Genomic DNA, 25,919 nt, shown 5'->3' with positions numbered 1-25,919 from the left:
TTTTTCCCTCTTTTTTCACTTTTTTCCCCTCTTTTATTCTCTTTTTCCTTCTTTTTTCAACTTTTCCCCTCTTTTTTCGCCTTTGTTGCCTTTTCCCTTTTTCTTCCTCTTTTTCCCCCTTTTTTGGCCTATTTTCACTATTTTTTCACCTTTTTTTCCTTCTTTTTTCACCTCCATTAACCCAGACCTGAACCAGAACCCTCTAGACCTGAACCAGAACCCTCTAGACCTGAACCAGAACCCTCTAGACCTGAACCAGAACCCTCTAGACCTGAACCAGAACCCTCTAGACCTGAACCAGAACCCTCTAGACCTGAACCAGACACTAACTTTTATTTGGATATTGTTTTGTCCCCCCAACTATAAGTATCAAGGGAGATTGTTTTTTTTTATGCTATATAAATAAGTAAAGTTTAAGTTTAAGTTTAAAACAGCGTTAAAAACATGCTTTTACAAACTGACAGTAAAAAACAGTACCTTGCGCGACAAAAACGCAAAATTTAGCCACTATAACAAAAATAATATATAAATAATAATAATGTCATAATCCGTGTATATATCACGACCACGGATCCCCTTGACTTTGCATGGTACAATATCCGTGGTGCCCACACGGAATTATAGCACTTTCCGTGTTGGTACCACGGAAAATAGTGGTGAGAGGTCGTGGGCATTTCACGGATTTTTGTGAGATCAGGTTGGTATATGTATGTGACTGAGTGGCTATATGTGTGTGTGTGTGTGTGTGTGTGTGTGTGTGTGTGTGTGTGTGTGTGTGTACATGTCTTTGTGGCTATGTGTGTGTGTGTGTGTGTGTGTGTGTGTGTGTGTGTGTGTGTGTGTGTTTGTGTGTGTGTGTGTGTGTTTGTGTGTGTGTGCGTGTATGTGTGCACACGTGTGTACATGTCTTTGTGGCTATGTGTGTGTGTGGTGTGCGTGAGTGTGTATATGTCTATGTAGCTATGTGTATGTATGCGTGTGTGTGTGTGTGTGTGTGTATATATGTGTGTGTGTGTGTGTGTGTGTGTGTGTGTGTGTAATAATACAAACAAAGCTCCACCTGAAGTGTATCTATAGTGGGGGGGGAGGGGGGGGAGGGGGGGAGCAACCCCGCCTCCCGCGAGACCAGTGGCCGACACGGAAGAACCCGGAACCCAGGCCACCAGCAACCCCACAGAGGAGAACCTGGAACCCAGGCCACCAGCAACCCCACAGAGGAGAAGAACCTGGAACCCAGGCCACCAGCAACCCCACAGAGGATAACCTGGAACCCAGGCCACCAGCAACCCCACAGAGGAGAACCTGGAACCCAGACCACCAGCAACCCCACAGAGGAGAACCTGGAACCCAGGCCACCAGCAACCCCACAGAGGAGAACCTGGAACCCAGACCACCAGCAACCCCACAGAGGAGGAGAATCTGGAACCCAGGCCACCAGCAACCCCACAGAGAGGAGAAGTAGGAGGGAGGCAACCCACCCACACCGCATTCTCACCGACACAGACACACAGTCACGCACCGTTTCTCCCCCCCCGGGGGGGTCCAGCACCGTTTCCCTCCCCGGGGGGTCCAGCACCCTTTCCCTCCCCGGGGGGTCCAGCACCGTTTCCCTCCCCGGGGGATCCAGCACCGTTTCCCCCTCCCCGGGGGGTCCAGCACCGTTTCCCCCTCCCCGGGGGGTCCAGCACCGTTTCCCTCCCCGGGGGGTCCAGCACCGTTTCCCCCTCCCCGGGGGGTCCAGCACCGTTTCCCCCTCCCCGGGGGGGTCCAGCACCGTTTCCCTCCCCGGGGGATCCAGCACCGTTTCCCCCTCCCCGGGGGGTCCAGCACCGTTTCCCTCCCCGGGGGGTCCAGCACCGTTTCCCCCTCCCCGGGGGGGTCCAGCACCGTTTCCTCCTCCCCGGGGGGGTCCAGCACCCTTTCCCTCCCCGGGGGATCCAGCACCGTTTCCCCCTCCCCGGGGGGTCCAGCACCGTTTCCTCCTCCCCGGGGGGGTCCAGCACCCTTTCCCTCCCCGGGGGATCCAGCACCGTTTCCCCCTCCCCGGGGGGGTCCAGCACCGTTTCCCTCCCCGGGGGGTCCACCACCGTTTCCTCCTCCCCGGGGGGTCCAGCACCGTTTCCCTCCCCGGGGGGGTCCAGCACCGTTTCCCTCCCCGGGGGGTCCAGCACCGTTTCCCCCTCCCCGGGGGGGTCCAGCACCGTTTCCCCCTCCCCGGGGGGGTCCAGCACCCTTTCCCTCCCCGGGGGGTCCAGCACCGTTTCCCTCCCCGGGGGTTCCAGCACCGTTTCTTTCCCCGGGGGATCCAGCACCGTTTCCCTCCCCGGGGGGTCCAGCACCGTTTCCCTCCCCGGGGGGTCCAGCACCGTTTCCCTCCCCGGGGGGTCCAGCACCGTTTCCCCCTCCCCGGGGGGTCCAGCACCGCCAGAAGGCACCCCAGGCCCCGCCAGGCCCGGGTATCCCGACCCACCTGTCCCAGGCCGGCGAGGGAACGCGGGTGATGTGGGACCCCCCCCCGCCCCTGGTGGTGAGTGCATGTGATTAATGCCATAAAAACAGGGAGGGGGAGGGCCAAGTATCGATTTGACACCGACCCCCCCCTCCCGAACTACGTGTCCTTGTCAAATGTATTTATTAAGTGTTGAATGTGCAGTGTCTACATTGCTGTTACTTACTTTTCAAACTCTTGTCGTAAATGAATATTCAGTTAAACGTTCGTGCTCTGTAAGTTTTCACGGTGTAATTTAACCGGAGCAGCAGTTTAATTGTTTTATTGAGAAGAAGTTTATACAAAGAACATCAGACAATTGCTCCAATACATATGTAACAAAATATAAATATACATGTCCAGTAAAGATTAACAGAAGTAGGAAGAATGACACAAAAATGAGTGAAGAAGTAAAATGTAAAATATAAATTACTTAAGTTCTTTTTTTTAACTTTATTTCACAAAAACATGAAGAGGGATAAGAGTTTACAAGAAAACTTTAAAATGAGCACAGATATTAATAGTTTTGATCGCCTCTTGATTAAGAGAAAGTTTAAAGTTTGTTTTTCATTTGTTTTTTTATATTTTTGATATTATTTATATCTCTTATATTCTTATATTTCTTATTGTTTGCACTATTGTTTCTTATTTGTCTTGCACTAGAGAGGTGATGCTGCTTTAAGTCTCACTGTCCCAGGTACACTGATAATAAAGTTTATTATTTTATTCTGTTCTATAATGGAGTCGATGTTTGAGCTCCTTTAATAAGTAACAAATGCAAATAGGTTGGAAAAGGAGAAGAAGGAGTTTACACTTGTTCCTGGTTCCTCCCCCTTTATAACTCTATGAATTTACATTATTGCTTTTATTATATCTACACAATATCATATAAATATAGTCTATATAAATACCACATAAACATACCTATTATTACAACATTATCCATATAAGATTATAGAAAATATAAATATTACCTAAATATTATATCAATATCTAGAAAATACAAATATTATATAAATCTATATGAATATACACAATATAAACTACATAAATATGCCTATAAATATATATATGCTACATACATAATACATTTATTACATAATTATAACTATCACTCTCAACATATAATATAAACTACATAAATATATAAATATAAATATATGCTACATACATAATAAATATATAACATATATTACATAATTATAACTATCCCTCTCAACATATAATATATTCTACATAAATATCCACATAAATATCTAAACATATCTTAAGCGAGGATAATATACCATTTTTCTCTGTTTTATTTGTTTATCACACTCCACGTTAACCCATTTCCTCTTCCATTTACCTCTTTATAAATAATCTCTTTTTAAACAGATTTATGTTAGTACTTTGTTTCATTTCCTGCTCCAGTAATGAATGTTTCATTGGGTTTTGTATTATATTTATTTAACTTTTCAACAGTTTAAAGATTATATTATTGTATTTCTTTAACTTTTTATCAGTTTAAAGGTTATATTATTATATGTATTTAACTTTTTAACAGTTTAAAGGTTATATTATTATATTTATTTAACTTTTGAACCGTTTAAAGGTTATATTAATATATTCATTTAACTGTAAAACCCCTCTAAAGTGGATATTATTGCATTTTTTTAAATCTTTAAATACAATGAAAGAAATTAAGAACAAGGGAAACATACAAATACAGAGATTCGAACACCATATTGAAAAGAAATAAAAGAATATATAAAGGACAGTTGAATGTAAATGTGGCAGGGTGGAGGAGCTGCAGCCAGGTGTGGCCCGTCAGCCTCTCCACCCTGCCAGCCTTATAAGGGTCAGACTGAAGCTGAAGCGACTGAGTGATGCTGTGCTTGTGCACGTGTGGGTGCACAAGCATAAGAAACAGCAACATTTGCATAATTTCAGCTGAATCAAACACCAACTCTTAGAAACTTTACGGCGTTGATGACTCACTGAGGCGTTCATGAGAATTAAATGAGGTAGAGATGAACCTTCAGAGATCTCTACCTCAGTTACATTTGATTTTATTTTAATTACTTTACTTCCAGACACTTCCACCTAGTTTAAATGTTATTGTATTATAATTATTTAACTTTAAAACACCTTTACCTAGTTTAAATGTTATTCTATTATAATTATTTAACTTTAAAACACCTCTACCTAGTTTAAATGTTATTCTATTATAATTATTTAACTTTAAAACACCTTTACCTAGTTTAAATGTTATTCTATTATAATTATTTAACTTTAAAACACCTCTACCTAGTTTAAATGTTATTCTATTATAATTATTTAACTTTAAAACACCTCTACCTAGTTTAAATGTTATTCTATTATAATTATTTAACTTTAAAACACCTCTACCTAGTTTAAATGTTATTGTATTATAATTATTTAACTTTAAAACACCTTTACCTAGTTTAAATGTTATTCTATTATAATTATTTAACTTTAAAACACCTCTACCTAGTTTAAAGGTTATTTTATTATAAATATTTAACTTTAAAACCAGTTTACCCAGTTTACAGTTTATACTATTGCATTGTTTTTTTTATTTTCAAATTAGTTTTATTGTAATATGTTCAGATAACTGTTACTGACTTTTCAAACTCTTTTGTCATAAATGAATATTCAGTTAAACGTTGGTGCTCTGTAAGTTTTCACGGTGTAATTTAACCGGAGCAGCAGTTTAATTGTTTTATTGAGAAGAAGTTGTGTACAAAGAACATCAGACAATTGCTCCAATACATATGTAACAAAATATAAACATATATTTCCAGTAAAGATTATGCCGTCTGGCCCGAGGCCACCATGGGCCCGGTCCCGAAAGCGGCTTTCTCGGCGGTCGGCCCGGCGCCGAGGACGGCCTCCCGACCCAGGAAGGCCCGGGGGCGCAGACGGCGGTTCTGGGCTTCCTCTCCCGTTCCGAGGGGGGCGGGGGGGGAGTAGGCTCGGCCGGACGGACCCCGGCCTGAGTTTGACGATGGGGGTGTGTGGCAGGGTGGAGAGGCTGACGGGACACAGGTGTGGCCCGTCAGCCTCTCCACCCTGCCAGCCTTATAAGGGAGAGACAGAGAAGCTGCAGGGACGGAGGAGCGGCTGCTGCTCGTGGTGCTTGTGCACGTGTGTCCTGGGTGTGAGTTTCCGGTGGATTAATAATTAATTAAAGGGTTCTGCATGAAAACTTTCAAATTGAGCGATTTACAGATGCCGATGGTTTTTTGTGCCTTTGTGTTTTTTGATGAGTAAATTGTCCTTATATATTGATCAAGTTCTTTTTTTAGTACAAGGAGTTCAGGTTTTCTGTGGATGAATTTGGACTTGTGTATGTGGAATTTAGCTCAAAATAAAAACAGATTAATAAAAAAGAAAGCGTCCCTATCTTTGTGATTAAAATTATGAAAACCAAAAAATAACATTCTTAAAATAAAGATGAACATCAGAAAAGACAGAATCAACAATATACTTGTGGAAGTCACTCCAGAATTTATAACTGAATTCACACGACCAAAATAAGTGGGAATATGTCTCAGGATGCTTTTGGCAAAAATAACAATTAACGTCTATATCCTTCTTAGATAAATATTATATAACCTTTATTTGCAGACACTGGGTCCAGAATACAAAACAAGATACAAATATACAGACATTAAAAACAAAGAGAAAGAGATTCACTTGTGCCGTTGAAATTAGTTAAAAACATCCAAACATTTCCTTGTGCCGTTCAAATTAGTTAAAAACAAACAAACATTTCCTTGTGCCGTTCAAATTAGTTAAAAACATCCAAACATTTCCTTGTGCCGTTCAAATTAGTTAAAAACAAACAAACATTTCCTTGTGCCGTTCAAATTAGTTAAAAACATACAAACATTTCCTTGTGCCGTTCAAATTAGTTAAAAAGAAACATTTCCTCCAGTGTTTCCAGAAACAGGAGAACCTTGTATCTCTGTGTCGTCTCTGTTAAGGCCATAATTAAAACATTCTTTTTAACTCCTTCAGTCTACACATTAATCTAAACATAAATACCTCGGTACAGCAGGAAAGTGGGAACATCACTGGTCGTCCACCTAGTTCAGGGGTCGACAACCCACGGCTCTTTAGCGCCGCCCTACTGGCTCTTGGAGCTTTTTCAAAAATGTTTGACCTTTTTTTTCCTTTTTTTCTTTTTTTTCTTTTTTCCTTTTTCTCTTCTTTTTTTCTTATTTTTTTCTTCCTTTTTCCTTTCCTTTTTAATCTCGACATTTTGACTTTTTTCTCAAAATTTAGACTTTTTTCTCCACATTTCGACTTTTTTCACGAAATTTTGACTTTTTTCTCAACATTTCGACTTTTTTCTCAACATTTTGACTTTTTTCTCAACATTTTGACTTTTTTCTCGACATTTTGACTTTTTTCTCAACATTGTACTTCAACATTAATCTTGACATTTTTTTTTTGTATAGATATCTTTATTGAGGACATAAAAAAAGAAATAATATTTACAATAACAATATAATTATCAATATTTCTCCCCCTTTTTTTAACTTTTCATAACATTAATTAAACCAAAATAAATAAATAATAATAATAATAAAAAAATAAATAAAAAAAAATAAAAAATGTAAATAAATGTAAATAAAAATAAAAAACAACAACACACCCCTCTCCCCTTCGCTCCCTCATATGGTCAATAGATTACATCATTCAAAATAATTTAACATATGTCTATCAATACTAGAACAAAAATGAATAATTAATTAAATAATCAAGTCCTGTGTAAACAAATTCATTAACATAGTAGATGATTCAGATCATTAGTCCATTGAAAGCAAAAAATCCAAAAAAGGTCCCCAAATAAGGTCAAAGTCTCTAGTTTTTTTCCTAACGGAATACAATATTTTTTCTGGTGTACAATATAATCCAAGTTCATTGATCCACTGTTTGGGTGCTGGGGGGTTTTCCGATTTCCAGTTTTTTAAAATACAGTTTTTTGCTGCGGTGCCTGCAAGCAGAATGAAATACTTTTTATGATAAGTCATATTTAATGAACTAATATCTCCCAGTATCCAAACTTTAGGATCAAGAATATGGGATTTAAAAATGTCAGAAATTGTTTTGATGACGTATTTCCAGAAAGCATCTATAACAGGACAGTTCCAGAGCATATGGAGCAGATTTCCAGTATTTATTTTGCATCTTTGGCACATGGCAGAGACCGCACTATTAAATGTATTTAATTTGTAGGGAGTGTAGTAAATTTGATGTAAAATATTGAATTGAATTTGTCTGTGTTTGGTGGATATTAGCATAGTGTGTGTTTTTTGTAAAAGAGTCTACCAATCTTTGTCCTCATATGAACATTCCAGGTCTGCTTCCCATTTTTGTTTCATTGGAGGTCTGTGATATAGTGGTAGATTATTGATAAGGATATTATAGATTACAGATGTTAGTCCTTTTATAGATGTGATTTTGTTATCAAACAACTGCTTTTGCAATGGAGATGTTACAGGTTTATTGGGGAATGTGTCAAGCGATTGATTTTTGATCCAGTCTCTTATTTGAAAATACTTAAACAAATTATGTGTTGATAAGTCAACTTTGTTCTAGTCATAGCGGCCTCAGCTTTACTAGTACATAAGTTGTCATATAGAATCCGTTTTTGAGTAATAGTATTAAGGGTAGCAGGGTTTTGTGTTAACGAATGTTCTTGTTCCAATAGCCTAATTTCGTTTTCTAGTTGCTTAAATGTTTCTCTCCTTATTTTACTTTTATGTGCCCCATATGACATGATTTGCCCTCTCATGTATGCCTTAAGGGCTTCCCAGATATTAGAGTGAGTAGAAGAGTTCAGGTTAGCTTCCAGGAATACATCAATATGAGTATTCATAAAGGTAATGAATTCTGGGTCTTTCAATAGATAACTCCTAAATCTCCATTTGTGTGGGGTAGACTCAGGTAGACCTAGCTCCATTTCCATCCTAATGGGATTGTGGTCAGAGAGTGTGGCAGCTAGATAGGAGCAAGCTTTAACTCTAGACAAAGTCTTATGTGAAGCCAAAAACATATCTATTCTTGAATAAGTATTGTGAACAGTAGAATAAAATGAATAATCTTTTTGATTTGGGTGGTGTAATCTCCAAACATCGCATAATCCCTTGACTTAGGGCTATGGCTGCTTTGGACAGTGATAATGATTTGGGGGAAGAACGGTCCATTGATGGATTTAAAACCAGGTTTAGGTCACCCCCAACAATGCACTGGCCGTTAGTTGCAGCAAGCCTTAAAGTTAATTCATTAAAGAATGTCGGGTCATCTATGTTTGTATATACACACAAGGGTTATCTTATTTAAATTTATAACACAATCTATGAGAACAAATCGACCACTCTCATCTTTCTCTGTTGAGTTCAACTGAAATTGAAGGTTCTTATTTATGAGCAGTGCCACTCCCCTTGACTGTGAAGAAAATGAAGAGTAGAAAACATGGCCTACCCAGTCCCTTCGTAGCTTCATATGCTCCAGATTGGTGAGATGAGTCTCTTGGATAAAAGCAATATCGACAGAGTGTTTTTTCACATATGTTAAGACTTTCTTTCTCTTAATTGGGGAATTAATTCCTCTGACATTCATTGATATACAAGTCAATCTTCCTGCCATATTCAAATGACATGACAATATATAAGGAAAACCATAGATCCCTTATTTAGAGCATAATAAAAATAAAAAATAGTTCAAAGTTCTGGGCATTAATATTATAATTACTAACTTAATGGGACAGATATAGAATAAAGACCATATATAGCATACCCCCCCCCCCCAAAAAAAAAGAAAAAAAAGAAAAAAAAGGAAAAGAAGAAAAAAAAAACAAAAAAAAAACACACACAAAAAACAAAAAAACACCCTAATCTTGACATTTTGACTTTTTTCTCGAAGTTTTGACTTTTTTCTCGACATTTCAACTTTTTTCTAAAGATTGTACTTCAACAACATTAATCTCGACATTTTGAAAAATAAATCTCCCCCCAGTTCTAACTAATATAGAAACATGCAGCATGTGTTTCTTCATTCTAATTCTGATACAAGACTTTTCATTTTTTGCAGCTCCAGACACATTTGTTTTTTGTGTTTTTGGTCCAATATGGATCTAAAACATTTTGTGTTGCCGACCGCTGGTCTAGTGAGTTTTAGAAACATTCTAAAAGCATCGTTGTCTGTCACCTGTAGCTTTTTCACTTTAGCACTGGTATAACGGCAGCACAAGTGAGCGGTGTATAGCGGAGTGTAATATGTTTTAAACAGTGCTGTTTTAACATTATCCGTACATGTGAAACTTATAGCATTTTAACTTGGCCATATAGTTTACAGCTCTGATGCTGCAAATCATCATCGTCACTGAAATCCTCCCTGATTATGTGGCCCAGGTATTTAAACTTCTTTACAACCTCTAATACTTCTCCTGCCAAAGAAAGAGAGGGAAAGGTATAAGCTTCTGATCGTCCTTTGGTTTGCAGATCATGACAACACTCTTTTTAGAATTGAACAATAAATCAAAATTAAAACCATGTTTAGTCCAGACCCGTAGCAGCTGCTGCAGGCCAGCGCTGTACGGAGACAATACCACTAGATCACCTGTATAGATCTATGATTGATAAGGTTGATAAGGTTGATTGGCCAGCGCTGTACGGAGACAATACCACTAGATCATCTGCATAGATCTATGATTGATAAGGTTGATTGGTCAGCGCTGTACAGAGACAATACCACTAGATCATCTGTATAGATCTATGATTGATAAGGTTGATTGACCAGCGCTGTACGGAGACAATACCACTAGATCATCTGTATAGATCTATGATTGATCAGGTTGATTGGCCAGTGCTGTACGGAGACAATACCACTAGATCATCTGTATAGATCTATGATTGATAAGGTTGATAAGGTTGATTGGCCAGCGCTGTACGGAGACAATACCACTAGATCATCTGTATAGATCTGTGATTGATCAGGTTGATTGGCCAGCGCTGTACGGAGACAATACCACTAGATCATCTGTATAGATCTATGATTGATCAGGTTGATTGGCCAGCGCTGTACGGAGACAATACCACTAGATCATCTGTATAGATCTGTGATTGATAAGGTTGATAAGGTTGATTGGCCAGCGCTGTACGGAGACAATACCACTAGATCATCTGTATAGATCTATGATTGATAAGGTTGATTGGCCAGCGCTGTACGGAGACAATACCACTAGATCATCTGTATAGATCTATGATTGATAAGGTTGATTGGCCAGCGCTGTACGGAGACAATACCACTAGATCATCTGTATAGATCTACGATTGATAAGGTTGATTGGCCAGTGCTGTACGGAGACAATACCACTGGATCATCTGTATAGATCTATGATTGATAAGGTTGATTGGCCAGTGCTGTACGAAAATTGTATGAAAATTGTTGTTTTTTCCAGTGATGAGTCTTGTTTTAAGTGTAATGAGATTATTTTTGACTAAAAATGAGACATTTTAACCAGAAATAAGACGAATATTCTTGTTAAGATTCTGAGTTTTTGCAGTGTGTGTGTGATTAACCCTGATTAAATAGACCGAGCTAATTGATGGTATCACTGCTCAGATATTTAGGGATTTAGAGTCCCTAAAATCTGTCCCTTCTTTTTTAGGGCTAGTGGTAGTGAGGGAGGGCTAGTGGTAGTGAGGGAGGGCTAGTGGTGGTGAGGGAGGGCTAGTGGTAGTGAGTGAGGGCTAGTGAGAGTGAGGGAGGGCTAGTGGTAGTGAGGGAGGGCTAGTGAAGAAAAGCAGGGGGAGTATTGGGACAGACCTGGGAAGATTTAGAGTCCCTAAAATCTGTCCCTTCTTTTTTAGGGCTAGTGGTAGTGAGGGAGGGCTAGTGGTAGTGAGGGAGGGCTAGTGGTAGTGAGGAGGGCTAGTGGTAGTGAGGGAGGGCTAGTGGTGGTGAGGGAGGGCTAGTGGTAGTGAGGGAGGGCTAGTGGTAGTGAGGGAGGGCTAGTGGTGGTGAGGGAGGGCTAGTGGTAGTGAGGGAGGGCTAGTGGTAGTGAGGGAGGGCTAGTGGTAGTGAGGGAGGGCTAGTGAAGAAAAGCAGGGGGAGTATTGGGACAGACCTGGGAAGATTTAGAGTCCCTAAAATCTGTCCCTTCTTTTTTAGGGCTAGTGGTAGTGAGGGAGGGCTAGTGGTAGTGAGGGAGGGCTAGTGGTAGTGAGGAGGGCTAGTGGTAGTGAGGGAGGGCTAGTGGTAGTGAGGGAGGGCTAGTGGTAGTGAGGGAGGGCTAGTGGTAGTGAGGAGGGCTAGTGGTAGTGAGGGAGGGCTAGTGGTGGTGAGGGAGGGCTAGTGGTAGTGAGGGAGGGCTAGTGGTAGTGAGGGAGGGCTAGTGGTGGTGAGGGAGGGCTAGTGGTAGTGAGGGAGGGCTAGTGGTAGTGAGGGAGGGCTAGTGGTAGTGAGGGAGGGCTAGTGGTAGTGAGGGAGGGCTAGTGGTAGTGAGGGAGGGCTAGTGGTAGTGAGGGAGGGCTAGTGGTAGAAAGTAGGGGGAGTATTGGGATTGGGCCTAAACCTCCGTCACTCATCACTGGATCTGGGTTTCTATCTCCAACTACACTAAACCTCCGTCACTCATCACTGGATCTGGGTTTCTATCTCCAACTACACTAAACCTCCATCACTCATCACTGGATCTGGGTTTCTATCTCCAACTACACTAAACCTCCATCACTCATCACTGGATCTGGGTTTCTATCTCTAACTACACTAAACCTCCGTCACTCATCACTGGATCTGGGTTTCTATCTCTAACTACACTAAACCTCCGTCACTCATCACTGGATCTGGGTTTCTATCTCCAACTACACTAAACCTCCGTCCCTCATCACTGGATCTGGGTTTCTATCTCCAACTACACTAAACCTCCATCACTCATCACTGGATCTGGGTTTCTATCTCTAACTACACTAAACCTCCGTCACTCATCACTGGATCTGGGTTTCTATCTCCAACTACACTAAACCTCCGTCACTCATCACTGGATCTGGGTTTCTATCTCCAACTACACTAAACCTCCGTCACTCATCACTGGATCTGGGTTTGTATCTCCAACTACACTAAACCTCCGTCACTCATCACTGGATCTGGGTTTCTATCTCACAACTCGTCCTCCTTGTGGAAAACTTCTCCATCCTTCTGCTTTTTCCACTTCAGGGTGACTCCGTCCACTCCGTCCTTCTTCAGTTTGTCCTGGAGCTGGAGACATAAACAGAACACACTTTCAAACACAAACTCAACCTATGGTGGTTGTTTTATTAGGGCCCGAGCACTGACAGTGCTAGGGCCCTATTGTATCTGGAGGAAATCTTCTTTCTTCTTTATTTTTCCAACAAAATGAGGGTCTTTTTCCCCTAAACGTGCCCCAAAAATCACCAAATTTTACACCAAGCCAGGCCTGGTGAAAAGTGTGATATTTAATGGTTTGCATTAATGGCCGTGGCCTAACGGCTCAACAGCGCCCCCTAGAAAACTTTGTTCCTCAAGCCCCACGATACGGTTTGACGTACATGCACGAAAATCACTACACACCTGTATCATGTCACAACTTAAAGAAAAGTCTCTTGGCGCCATGGCCGAAACCGAACAGGAAGTCGGCCATTTTGAACATTTTGAATTAGTCGTGTCATTTTGGCGAAATTTATGCCAATCATTTGGCAGTTAATACGGCCCGAACCGTAACGTGCAACCAGGTGTGTTATACATCAAAATGTGCGTCTCCATCCTGTGACGACGAGCATTACTTTTCTCAGTCAAAAATGTTACCGTGGCGACGCTAGATGCCAAAAAGCGCACCCACCCTTCATCTGATTGGTTCATATTTGATAGTTCCTACTTTCTGCCATAACTTTTGAATGGTTTGATATAGAGAGTCGTGGTGTTTCATCCGCTAAATGTCCAGTTCTGAAGAATCTACATGAAGTCCTACAAGCTTCCACTGCAGCCTGAACCTGCACCAGGGTGGAGGCCGTTCATCCGTTCATCGCTGCTTGCAGCTTTAATTGTCATTAAAACTTCCAGAAATGACAGCGTTTCCGTCCCACACTTGCCTGTTTCAGGAGTTGTTCTTGCACCGCCGGGTCCTTCAGGTCCACAGAGCCGTCCACCTTCACTTTCACCTTCACCACCGTCTTCTTCACGCCTGGTGCTGAATGGGAAGAGAAATAGAACATGGTTTTCTATTGAAAACAGAAATATCAGTACACATTTACTTCCTACATTAATTGTATATGTTGTTCTATGTTTACTCCCTAAAACACTCACTGTCATAACTGTAGCAGACAAACGGTAATGTGGTTTCACAGGGCAGAAACTTCCATTTTCCTGAGCTGCTTGAAGAAACACCACAAATAACTCTCATCGAGTTCAACTGATTTACAACATTATCACAGTTTTTAAAGAGGAGCTGAGGAGAGAAGCTGCTCCCATCAGACCAGTTAAAGGTTGGATCTCTATACAGGCCCATCCAAGGCGACTGTCCATCAGGTATTTCCCTCAGGGCCGCCTGGTTCTCTGCATTGTTCCTCATAATGGCCAGGTCTATGAAGTTCTCCCTGCAGTAACTCTGAGCGCTGGACCAGGTCATCTCCTGGTTCACATAAACATATTCAGGATTCTGCTGTGATCCTGCAGATAAAGTGATAAAAAGGAGGTCAGTTGGGTTCAAAACAGCTTAAAACCGTAACCTGCTCCACAGTCTTACCTTTGTAACACAAGAAGGTAAGGTTTGTCTGGCAACCATGGTCCACCCATGATGAAGGGCTTGATGAAGACTTATACATGAATACACAGAAATCTTGGCATGAGTAAAAGTTTGGTTCGCCACTCATCCAGTCCCTGTAGTCAGCCCCGGTACCGTTGAACCCATCAGACCACTTCCAGTCGACTTCATTCCTCAGACCGATCCAGACGTCAGAGCTGGAACCAGCAGATGAAAGTGTGTTCCAGAGTTGGTTCTGTTCCTCAGGGTTCTGCATGGTGGCCAGGTCCGTGTGTTTCTCTCTGCAGTATTTCTGAGCTTCGGTCCAAGTCAATGTCTGACCAACGAAGTGGTAGCGACGGACGAGGCAGGTGGAGAGGACCAAGCACTCTGAGGGAGAATATCAACTCCTTTGTTAATTACAGTCGCTTTAAACTAACACTGTTATCTACCTCCAGAACTAGAGTTGTAAAAAACAATCTGGGGGGTGGAGGATTTTATCATATGGGGACAGATAATTTTTGCTGATTACAAATAATATAATATATTACAAATAATAGCAGTGACCAAAACACCTGCAGAAATACTGCAGGAATGACATAGCAGCAGTTAAATGCAGCCTTCTATAAGCTTTAAATATCCACTGGGCTTACATCAAATACATCAAAACACAACAATAAAAAACACTTTTCTGAACTTATCAATATGACTCTGTCCTTCACAGGATAAGTAACATGGATCACTGCAAAAACTCACAATCTTAACAAGAATATTTGTCTTATTTCTAGTTAAAATGTCTTATTTTAGTAAAAAAATCTCATTACACTTAAAACTGTAATGTACGTCCACATCAGCCCAGCCCAGATTATTATTGCATTGCACTATTGCATTAGTCTTAAAGCAAAATATATGTTACACCAAAATTTCCCATTACATATATACTATATATATATATATATATATATATATATATATATATATATATATATATATATATATATATATATATATATATATATAGTATATATGTATATATGGACATGTACAATGAAAACACACATGGATATATAACTGCTACTTCACTTCCCACACCATATTTAAGAAATGCTCCTTGTGTTAAAACAATTATAATGTTTACATTTCAAATAGTGACATTAAAGATGACACATAAAAACATTCATCACAACAGGTTACAGTTAATGATTATATAATAAAGTCGTGTAGATTTTATGAACTAAACTTCAGTAATGAACTAAATGTAAGAGCCATTTGTGTTATTGTATCAAATGTGTTTATGGATCTGTCCACTAGGGGGAGCAGTGATACCATCAATTAGCTCGGTCTATTTAATCAGGATTAATCACACACACTGCAAAAACTCAGAATATTAACAAGAATATTTGTCTCATTTCTAGTTAAAATGTCTCATTTTTAGTCAAAAATAATCTCATTACACTTAAAACAAGAGTCATTACCAGAAAAATAACTTATTTGACAATTTTCACCTGTTTCAAGTAGATTTTCACTTTAAATAAGTAGAAAAATCTGCCAGTGGAACAAGATTTTTTTGCTTGTAATAAGAAGGTAAATCTTGTTCCACTGGCAGATTTTTCTACTTATTTCAAGTGAAAATCTACTTGAAACAGGTGAAAATTGTCAAATAAGTTATTTTTCTGGTGATGACTCTAAATGTTGAAATAGAAGTAAAACCACATTCATTGATGAAATGACATAAGGGATGGAAAGGAGGGATTAGTTTTACAGGAGTTTACAGCAGTTTTACAGGAGGGATGATTTGGACCGTTTTTATTTCAGGGGGGGATGCCGTCCCCCCTCATCCCCCCTCACCCCCCTCAACTCGAGTACTGCCTACCTCCATTATTATAACACAATTATAAAACACCATCAGATAATAATAAAGGAATGACTGACCTGAGAGAAACAAGAGACCGAACAACATCTTCTCCATGGTAATGCTGCTCCTTGGACGGTGAAAGGAGAGTAGAGTTTTATCATGAATGCTTGTGCGATGTTCCAGTGGGAAGTTCCAGTAGCCTCCAGGCTTGTAATAAAACCTTCATTGTTGCATCTTTATGCAAAATGTTTCATGTTGACCGTCTTTACATAAACCTACTGATTAACCTGCATATGTTGTTATCTGCTTGTGTAACCGTCATGTATCAGGCACTAACTGAGGCCCCAGGTCTGGATGTGACTCCATCCATCTCTGACCTCCTGACCCCCTGATACCGATACTGCAGTAAACCACATATTTCCTTCCCATGTGCAACACTAACTTTTATTTGGATATTGTTTTGTCCCCCCAACTATAAGTATCAACTAAGACTATTGTATCAGCTGCGTGCGATGCCTCAAGGAAGTAAACCTATGCAAAAACCTTCCACAATACCTCTGGGTTATCTGAACTCTTTTGCCTTTGTTCCTCAGAATCCAGAAACTGCAACATTTGCATAATTTCAGCTGAATCAAAGAAAAAAACTCTTAGAAACACTCGTTTGTTCCGTCAGGAAACGTTTATGACTCACTGGAGTGTTCATGGGAATGACAGGATGAACGTTGTCCCTGCAGAACTTTGTGACAGGACGAGGCAGCAAAGGTAAAAAAGAATAAAATAAAATAAATATCCTTATCCTTATCCTTAATGTATATACACCTTATGAGTCACTAGAAAATGAGGATGATTACCTGAATAGGCTTGCTTTTATCAACTCTTTTATCTCAGAGAATCACACTACCAGTGTTCATGTAGTGGGTGACTTGAATGCTGACATATCTGACAAAAAGTCCTTATTTGCCAAATTTTTGTTACAATTTTGTGATGATAACAATTTCTTTTTATCTTCTCAAATGCTATTACCGGCAGATAGCTTTACATATGTTAGCGAGGCCTGGTATACAACATCATGGCTTGACCACTGTATCAGTACCGCTGATTAGACCCTCCAGAAAAACGCGGGCTAAAATCCTTGATTCTGCGGGCTAAAATCATTGATTCTGCGGGCTAAAATCATTGATTCTGCGGGCTAAAATCATTGATTCTGCGGGCTAAAATCATTGATTCTGCGGGCTAAAATCATTGATTCTGCGGGCTAAAATCATTGATTCTGCGGGCTAAAATCATTGATTCTGCGGGCTAAAATCATTGATTCTGCGGGCTAAAATCATTGATTCTGCGGGCTAAAATCATTGATTCTGCGGGCTAAAATCATTGATTCTGCGGGCTAAAATCCTTGATTCTGCGGGCTAAAATCCTTGATTCTGCGGGCTAAAATCATTGATTCTGCGGGCTAAAATCCTTGATTCTGCGCGCTAAAATCATTGATTCTGCGGGCTAAAATCATTGATTATGCGATTAAATGTGCAGGTTTTTTATGTGCTTTTATGCGGTGAAATTGCGGAATATGCGGAAAGTTGCAAAATATGCGAAATATGCAGGAAGTTGCGGATTCGGCGCTGAGCTCTTCCCTCTTAAATTCAGCGGGATGTCTCGTCTGATCTGAGGTCGTAGGCGGAAAAAAAAAGGAGAGCGCGGGTGGAGAGGAGAGGAGAGGGGCGGGGGCGGCCGTCTCTCTCCCTCCAGCCCGCGGCTCAGTGCTCGGGTGATTGCCGGGCGCACCAGCGCGACGAGGGGGACGAGCCGGAGCTCCGTCACCCCACGCGTCCGCCGTCAAGATCCCCAAGTGGATGGGAGCTCCGCCTCCGCCGGCCCTCGCAGGCGCAGTGGTACACGGTCAGCGCGGATCCAGAGTCCCCCAGCAGCCGCGGAGACGGCACTCTCTTTTTCCTCTCCCCCCGCGGGTGAGAGCTGCTGTTTGGGGGGTGGCGGTTTCTGCGAGCGGTGCGGAGGTCCCCGGGCGTGTCCCGCACGTCGAGACCGGGCGTCCCGACATGTCACTCACAACACCCCCCCTTTTTCCAAACTTTATGCGAAAATGTGCGGCGATGATGCGGTGAAATCAAGCGAGGCCCGCATAATTCGCATATTCAGCGCGGACATATGCAATATTAACCCCAGTAAAAGTGATTTTTCTGCACCAGACATTGAAATCCACGGAAGGTCTGTAAATCCACGGACAGCCGTGAAATCCGCAAAAAATTCCGCGATCACGGAATCGCGGATTCCTGGAGGGTCTAGCTGATGCCCATGACATTCTAAGCTCTATAGAGATTGTCTATGAGGCATCAATATCTGACCATATTCCATTTATAATGACATTAGATTTTGACAGTCTTCCCGAACTATCTCAGGAGGTGAAATTTACTTGCGAGAACAAACTAGATTGGTCTAAACTTACAAATGTGAACAAGCTATTATATTATGGAAGACCTGATACCCTGTTGCGTAAAGTTCATTTGCCAATTGATGCTATTTTATGTCCTGATGTGAACTGTCATGAAAGCTCTCACCGTGAGGATCTTTGTGCCTTGTATGAACATATTGTGGGAGCTATATATGAGGCTAGCATACCGCTCTATACCTATGCTGATAAAAAATCCAGGGTAAGGCCAGGGTGGAGCAAGTATGTGGCTCATTCAGGGCCGGTTCTAGAAAATGATGACTAGGGGCGCATTTCAGATCAGAGGGGGTGCACATGCCTGGCACGTTATTCAACACTAAATTATGCATTTTCCCATAATTTCACGTGGAATAATAGCAATATTAGAATATTTGAAGTGTATTTCAAGAGCATTTTTGCAGCAATATCGCTGCAGAACAAAGAAAATGCTACATTTAGTCTGGACTACCTCACCCATCAGACAATCTAGCAACAGAAAATAAAACAACAACAAAAATAAATGTAACCATAAATATACAAGACTGTCTCAGAAAATTAGAATATTGTGATAAAGTCCTTTATTTTCTGTAATGCAAAAATGTCATCCATTCTGGATTCATTACAAATCAACTGAAATATTGCAAGCCTTTTATTATTTTAATATTTCTGATCATGGCTTACAGCTTAAGAAAACTCAAATATCCTATCTCAAAAAATTAGAATATTCTGGGAATCTTAATCTTAAACTGTAAGCCATAATCAGCAATATTAAAATAATAAAAGGCTTGCAATATTTCAGTTGATTTGTAATGAATCCAGAATGTATTTTTTTTTTAATTGCATTACAGAAAAATAAAGGATTTTCTCACAATATTCTAATTTTCTGAGACAGTCCTGTAAACTTGCTTGTGTCGTTGTGCTTGAACCACTTCTGAATATCCATCGTTACTTTGTGTTAACGGAGCAGCAGAGAGCAGCGTCTTGCTGGTGCAGGAAACTGCTGGACAGATCAGTGACGGACACTAAAGGCTGATTTATGGTCCCGCGTTGCCCCAACGCAGAATTTACGGCGTAGGATACGCGGTGACGCGAACGTATGGTGCGCGTCGCCGCGTATCCTACGCTGTAGGCTACACCGTTGATTTCGGACATTGAGCTGTTAGCCGTTAGCATGAGGCCACACTACCTGCCGCGGGAACTCTCGCATGTTATCGCGATAACTGCGTATGTCCCGCCCTCTGCTAATGCCGACGCAGCCCGCGATGTCCTGCACAGCAGTGTGAGCAGGCTGCAAACACAGCACCCACATGCCCTCCTCCTCATTACCGGGGATTTTAATCATGCCCCTCCCTCATCCACACTTCCAACCTTCACCCAGTACGTCACCTGCAGCACCAGGGGAAATAAAACACTGGACCTTTTTTATGCCAACCTCAAAGAGGAATATACATCATCCCCCCTGCCCCCGCTTGGAAGATCTGATCATGATCTGATCCACCTTCTCCCCCTGTATCAGCCTCTGGTGCAAAGACAACAGCAGTCACCCACACCAGACAGATCAGGGGCCTCATCTATAAAGCTTGCTTGCGCAGAAAAAGCGCCTGAAAGTTGCGGAAGCCACCTTCTACGCAAATCCTCGGATCTAAAAAGAAAAAACTAACCGAAAAATCTGCTTATCTTTACGGCAACTAGGACCCTCCCGTAAGAATTTACTTAAGACACGGGGAACTGGCGACGCAGGGTTTGAGGTGGTGAAATTAAGCCAGATTCATGTCATACTCTTAATAATGTCATCACATATCACAAAATATATAAGACTTAAAATAATAAAATAATAAAATAAAATAATATAGCGCTGATCGTGTTCCTCTGTGTGTGAAGCTCAGTCAGTCAGGACTCTGGTGCTGCTGGAGCTGCAGCCGCGGTGCAGGACACGCCGGGAACCTCCTTCACCGCTTTAGGACAGAACAAATGAGGGGCTGCGTTTAGGGAGCCCCACGGAGCCCCTCATTTCTTCCCTAAAGGGACTCAGATTTGTTTTCATATGAGTTTTACGCGCGCGTGAAACCTTTACATGCAGGTGTATGGTGCCTAAATTAGGGTCCCGTGTTAAAACGACGCAGAGCCTACGGCGTAAGGTACGCGGCGACGCGCACCTACGCCGTAGGCTCTGCGTTAAAGGAACGCAGAACCATAAACCCGCCCTGAGCAGCTCTGAGGGGAGGGAGGAGGAGGGAGAGCGGGGGGGTGAAGCGGGGCTGCTCTCGTATCGCTTTCATACAGTGTCTTGATAATTTGCAATTTAAGGCTGAGCCTACCGTTAGTTTTTAAACTGTAAAAAGTAAGGGGAAAATAAACATGATTTTGAAAAGACGGGGGGACGTGTGTCCCCCTGTTGCACCGGGGAACTCACGGCGTTCCGCGCAGCAACGGCGTGCTGCCACTCACTCGCTTTATTTACTATTTATTTTTCTACTTTTACTGTGACCAGAAAATAATGTGGTTTTCCTGTCCTCCTCCTCATCAACAACATCTAGATCTCAGATCTCAGTGAAATTCAGTGGCACGGTGGCTCGACACGTTCATTCATTCATTCTGAAGCCAAACAGGTTGCAGGAAGCCACTGCTCATGCTCAGCAGGCTCATTCATATGCAAAATGATTCCATTTTCGGTAGAAAGTGGGCGTGTTGAGGGCGGGACACCAGGCGGATTCACGTGCGCAGCCTTCCAGCTGGACTGTGATTTATAAAGAGAACCTTACGTGGAAGTCTGCGTGCACGCGGTTTTATAGATCCGGATTTTTTTTTGCGCCCGGCATTTTCGGCTTTTGAGCGTACGTGCACTTTTAGTATGAATCCTACGCAGTCCATTTTAAATGAGGCCCCTGGTCTGAACAGTCCCTGGAGACTCTTCAGGACTGTTTTGAGACTACGGTGTGGGATGTGTTCTGTGAGGACTACGGGGACGACATTGACAGTCTCATCAGCTGTGTCACGGACTACATCAACTTTTGTGTAGAATCCACCATACCCACCAAGACAGTTAGAGTGTTTGCAAACAGCAAACCTTGGATCACCCCTGAGATTAAAGACCTGCTCAGGGACAAAAGGAGGGTCTTCAAATCAGGAGACAGGGACCTGCTGAAGACGGTGCAGAGGGACCTGAGGAAGAAGATCAGGGAGGGAAAGAGCAGCTACAGGAGGAGGATGGAAGACCAGCTGCAGCGGGACGACATCAGCGGGGTCTGGAGGAGCCTGAACACCATCTCAGGACGTAGCAACTCCAGACCCGCGCTGGACAGGGACCAGGAGTGGGTGGATGACCTGAACCGGTTCTTCAACCGGTTTGAACAACCAGACACCCCTCCCACCACCCACCCAGCCCTGCTGCAACTTCCCCCGACTGGAGCCTCTTCTGCTCCAAGGACTCTCACCTCAACCCCCCTCCCTGCTACTCCCCCTCCACAACCCCCCAGCCCACTCTCAACTCCACCGAACCTACCAACCCCCCTCCCTGCAACCCCGCCCAGCCCACTCACCACCCCCCCACCCAGCCCACTCACCACCCCCCCGCCCAGCCCAACCACCACCCCCCCGCCCAGCCCACTCACCACCCCCCCGCCCAGCGTGGTGCTCTCCACAGCCCAGGTGGAGAGAGGACTGGCCAGGCTCAAGGCGAGGAAAGCAACGGGTCCGGACGGCATCACCTCCAGGCTGCTCAGATCCTGCTCAAGGCAACTGTGCAGGATCGTGGAGCACATCTTCAACATGAGCCTGAGGCTGCACAAGGTACCACAGCTGTGGAAGACGTCCTGCGTGGTACCGGTGCCCAAGTCGTCTCGACCCAGCGACTTCAGCCACTACCGGCCGGTGGCCCTAACATCCCACCTGGCGAAGACTCTGGAGAGGCTGGTCCTCCACCACCTGCGCCCCCTGGTGAGCTCCACCGCCGACCCCCTGCAGTTCGCCTACCGGCCGAGCATCGGAGTTGAGGACGCCGTCATCTTCCTGATGCAGAGGTCCCTGGCCCACCTGGAGCGGGCTGGAAGCACTGTGAGGATCATGTTTTATGATTTCTCCAGTGCCTTCAACACCATCCAGCCAGAACTGCTGGGGGACAAACTACACCATGCTGGAGTCTGCCAGCGGCTGACATCATGGGTCCTGGACTTCCTCACTAACAGACCACAGTTTGTGAGGACAGGAGGCCGTGTGTCTGACACGGTGGTCTGCAGCACAGGAGCTCCACAGGGGACCGTCCTGGCCCCCCTCCTCTTCACCGTGTACACAGCTGACTTCACCCACCACACATCAACCTGCCACCTCCAGAAGTTCTCGGATGACTCCGCCATCGTCGGTCTCATCAACAACGGAGACGAGACGGAGTACCGAGAACTTAACAACAGATTCGTGGACTGGTGCCAGCGGAACCGCCTCCAGATTAACTCTGGAAAAACGAAGGAGCTGGTGGCGGACTTCCGCCGGCGCAAAGTCCCCCCCTCGCCGGTGAACATCCAGGGAACGGACATAGAGACTGTGGACTCTTATAAGTACCTGGGTGTTCACCTAAACAATAAACTGGATTGGACTGTTAACACTCAGGCCCTATACAAAAAGGGCCAAAGCCGACTCCACCTGCTGCGCAGACTGAGGTCCTTCGGAGTGAGGGACGGCCTCCTGAGGACCTTTGGAGTGAGGGACGGCCTCTTGAGGACCTTCTATGACTCTGTGGTGGCGTCGGCCATCTTCTATGGGGTGGTCTGCTGGAGCAGCAGCATCACTGCAGCAGAGAGGAAGAGACTGGACAAGGTGGTGAAGAAAGCCGGCTCTGTCCTGGGCTGCAGTCTGGACCGGGTGGAGGTGGTGGGGGAGAGGAGGATGGTGGCTAAACTGTCCTCCATCATGGACAATGTCTCCCACCCCCTTCATGAGACTGTCAGAGCCCTGGAGAGCTCCATCAGTGACCGGCTTCGTCACCCACGATGCTCCACCGAGAGGCATCGCAGGTCCTTCCTCCCCGCTACCATCAGACTATATAACCAGGACTGCTCTCAGTAGCCAACAGACAATAATACGTGCAATAACTTAAGATGTGCAATATCTGCCAATCTACCTCACACTCCACCTGCTTTTTTTTCTGCACTGTTTATCTGTATATACTGTTCATATCCTGTTTATACATATTTTATACATATTTTATACGTATCTTTTGTATTTTTTATATATTTTTTATTTCTGACTTTTCAGTCCTTTTACCCCTCCCCTATATGTGTGTATATGTGTGCTGCAACAAATAAGTTTCCCCACTGAGGGAGAAAATAAAGGATATTCTATTCTATTCTATTCTATTCTATTTAACGCGGAACCATAAATCAGGCTGACGCGCGCGCATTTGTCAGTTTTCTTTTCGTATTTTCAACTGAGCAGCAAACACATAAACTGAGGGTGCAATGCATGCTTTTGCACCCTCGTAGACCCGGGCCTGGGCTCATTATCATGCTGAAGCCAAGAATGCCTTTAGTGGCTGGGTCCATGCAGGAAGGCCCAGAGAGGGGCCTGCCCTTGACTTGAAAAAGTTCACCAATTCTAATTATAAATATGCAATTCGTTATGTTAATAAGCATGCACAACAAATCAGAGCGGATTCTATGGCAGAAAAGCTCGTTGATAAAGATGTCACTGGTTTCTGGAAGGAGGTGAGAGCTCTGAACACAAACACCACAACTCTACCAAGCACCGTAGAGGGGGTCTCTGGTTGTGATAACATAGCTGAACTGTGGACGAAACATTACTCTACTCTATTTAATTGTCTTAAGAGAGACCCCTACATAGTAGGTGAGATTGTAAATTCAGACACTATGCAAATCACAGCTAAGGAAGTGTTTCATGCCATCTCAGAGCTAGCTGATGCTAAGGCTTGTGGTCCAGATGAAATGTCTGCAGAGCATTTTAAATTAGCAAGCCCGACGGCAGCAGTTCTCCTTGCTATTTGTTTTACAGGCTTTATGTGTCATGGTGTATTACCAGACTCCATGTTGTCCGTTACCTTGGTACCTATCATCAAGGATAAAGTGGGCCGGGTGGGGTGTATGGATAATTATCGGCCAATTGCTCTAGCCAGTGTGTTGTCCAAGGTTTTTGAGAGAATATTACTTGACAGACTATCTGTATATCTATCCACCTCTGCTAACCAGTTTGGCTTTAAGGCTAAACATAGTACTGATTTATGTATTTATGCTCTGAAGGAGGTGGTGGAAAATTACAGAAGACATAATTCTACTGTACTCATTGGTTTCATAGATGCATCAAAGGCATTTGGTCGCATAAATCATTTTAAATTGTTTTTAAAGTTACATCAGAGTGCCTGGCACTTTTATAAGGATCCTGTCCTATTGGTACTCTAACCAGAGCATGCAGATCAAATGGGGAAATGCTGTCTCTGCTACATTTGGGACAAGTAATGGCGTTAGACAGGGGGGGCTTTTAGAGAGCCAGCATGCAGGTGAACAAGCCAGTGTGTATGTCTATGTGTGTGTATGCGAGTATGTATATGATCATGCGTGTGTGTGTGTGTGTGTGTGTGTGTGTGTGTGTGTGTGTGTGTGTGTGTGTGTGTGTGTGTGTGTGTGTGTGTGTGTGTGTGTGTGTGTGTGTGTGTATGCGTACGTGTGTGTAATAAACCAAACAAAGTTCCACCTGAAGTGTATCTATAGTGGGGGAGGGGGGGGAGCAACCCCGCCACCCGCGAGACCAGAGGCCGACACGGAAGAGCCCGGAACCCAGGCCACCAGCAACCCCACAGAGGGGAGAAGTAGGAGGGAGGCAACCCACCGCCTGCGAGGCCCCCCAAACCCCCCCCCGGCGGCGGCCGAGGGGGCCCCACGGCACGAGAAGAAGCAGCCAGGGATCCCACGGCGGCGGACCGCGACCCAGGCAATCCCCGGCCACCCGGTCCGGGCCGGACACGCGGCCAGGAGGCCCTCACACTCCAGGCCAAAGACCGCCACCCGGCAGGGGGCAGGCCGGCCCGGAGAGACAGAGCCGCCCCGGCGCGAGCAGGCGCACCCGCTCCCCACGAAAGTGGCCCTCCAAGACCAGAGGGGCGCCCCGCCGCAGAGGCAGCGGGGGGGACCGGAGACGGGCCCGGAGAGAGGGAACCCCCCCAACAGGGCGACACTCGCGCAGGCCCGACAACGGAGGACCCCAGACCCAGACATCCCATTCATTCATCCATTCAACTATCCGATATCTATACTAATAATAATATGATATACTAAACATAATACTAATAATACTAATAATAATAATAATAATAATAATAATAATAATAATAATAATAATAATAACCATCTTTGTA

The 25,919-nt window shown here is 43.6% G+C and overlaps 1 protein-coding gene across 2 annotated transcripts in view; it reads right to left on the bottom strand.

The window, feature by feature from the left end:
• Nucleotides 1-11,621: 11,621 nt before the first annotated feature.
• Nucleotides 11,622-25,919, bottom strand: part of LOC133442481 (secretory phospholipase A2 receptor-like) — a 50,500-nt gene continuing 36,202 nt past the window's right edge. Inside the window, exons 4-6 of one of the 2 annotated variants that reach the window (XM_061720490.1) lie at nucleotides 13,615-13,712; nucleotides 12,631-12,763; nucleotides 11,622-12,130 (exon numbers count right to left, since the gene is read on the bottom strand). In XM_061720490.1, the coding sequence (XP_061576474.1) occupies nucleotides 12,665-12,763; nucleotides 13,615-13,712 (197 nt within the window). In that variant the 3' untranslated portion in view covers nucleotides 11,622-12,130; nucleotides 12,631-12,664. Of the gene's footprint in view, nucleotides 12,131-12,450; nucleotides 12,764-13,614; nucleotides 13,713-25,919 lie in introns of those variants that run through there. The other variant, XM_061720489.1, reaches the window with a different exon arrangement.

The sequence above is a fragment of the Cololabis saira genome, chromosome 4 (assembly GCF_033807715.1).
Source record: "Cololabis saira isolate AMF1-May2022 chromosome 4, fColSai1.1, whole genome shotgun sequence".
NCBI lineage: Eukaryota > Metazoa > Chordata > Actinopteri > Beloniformes > Belonidae > Cololabis > Cololabis saira.
This window is presented reverse-complemented; position numbering and strand designations above follow the sequence as displayed.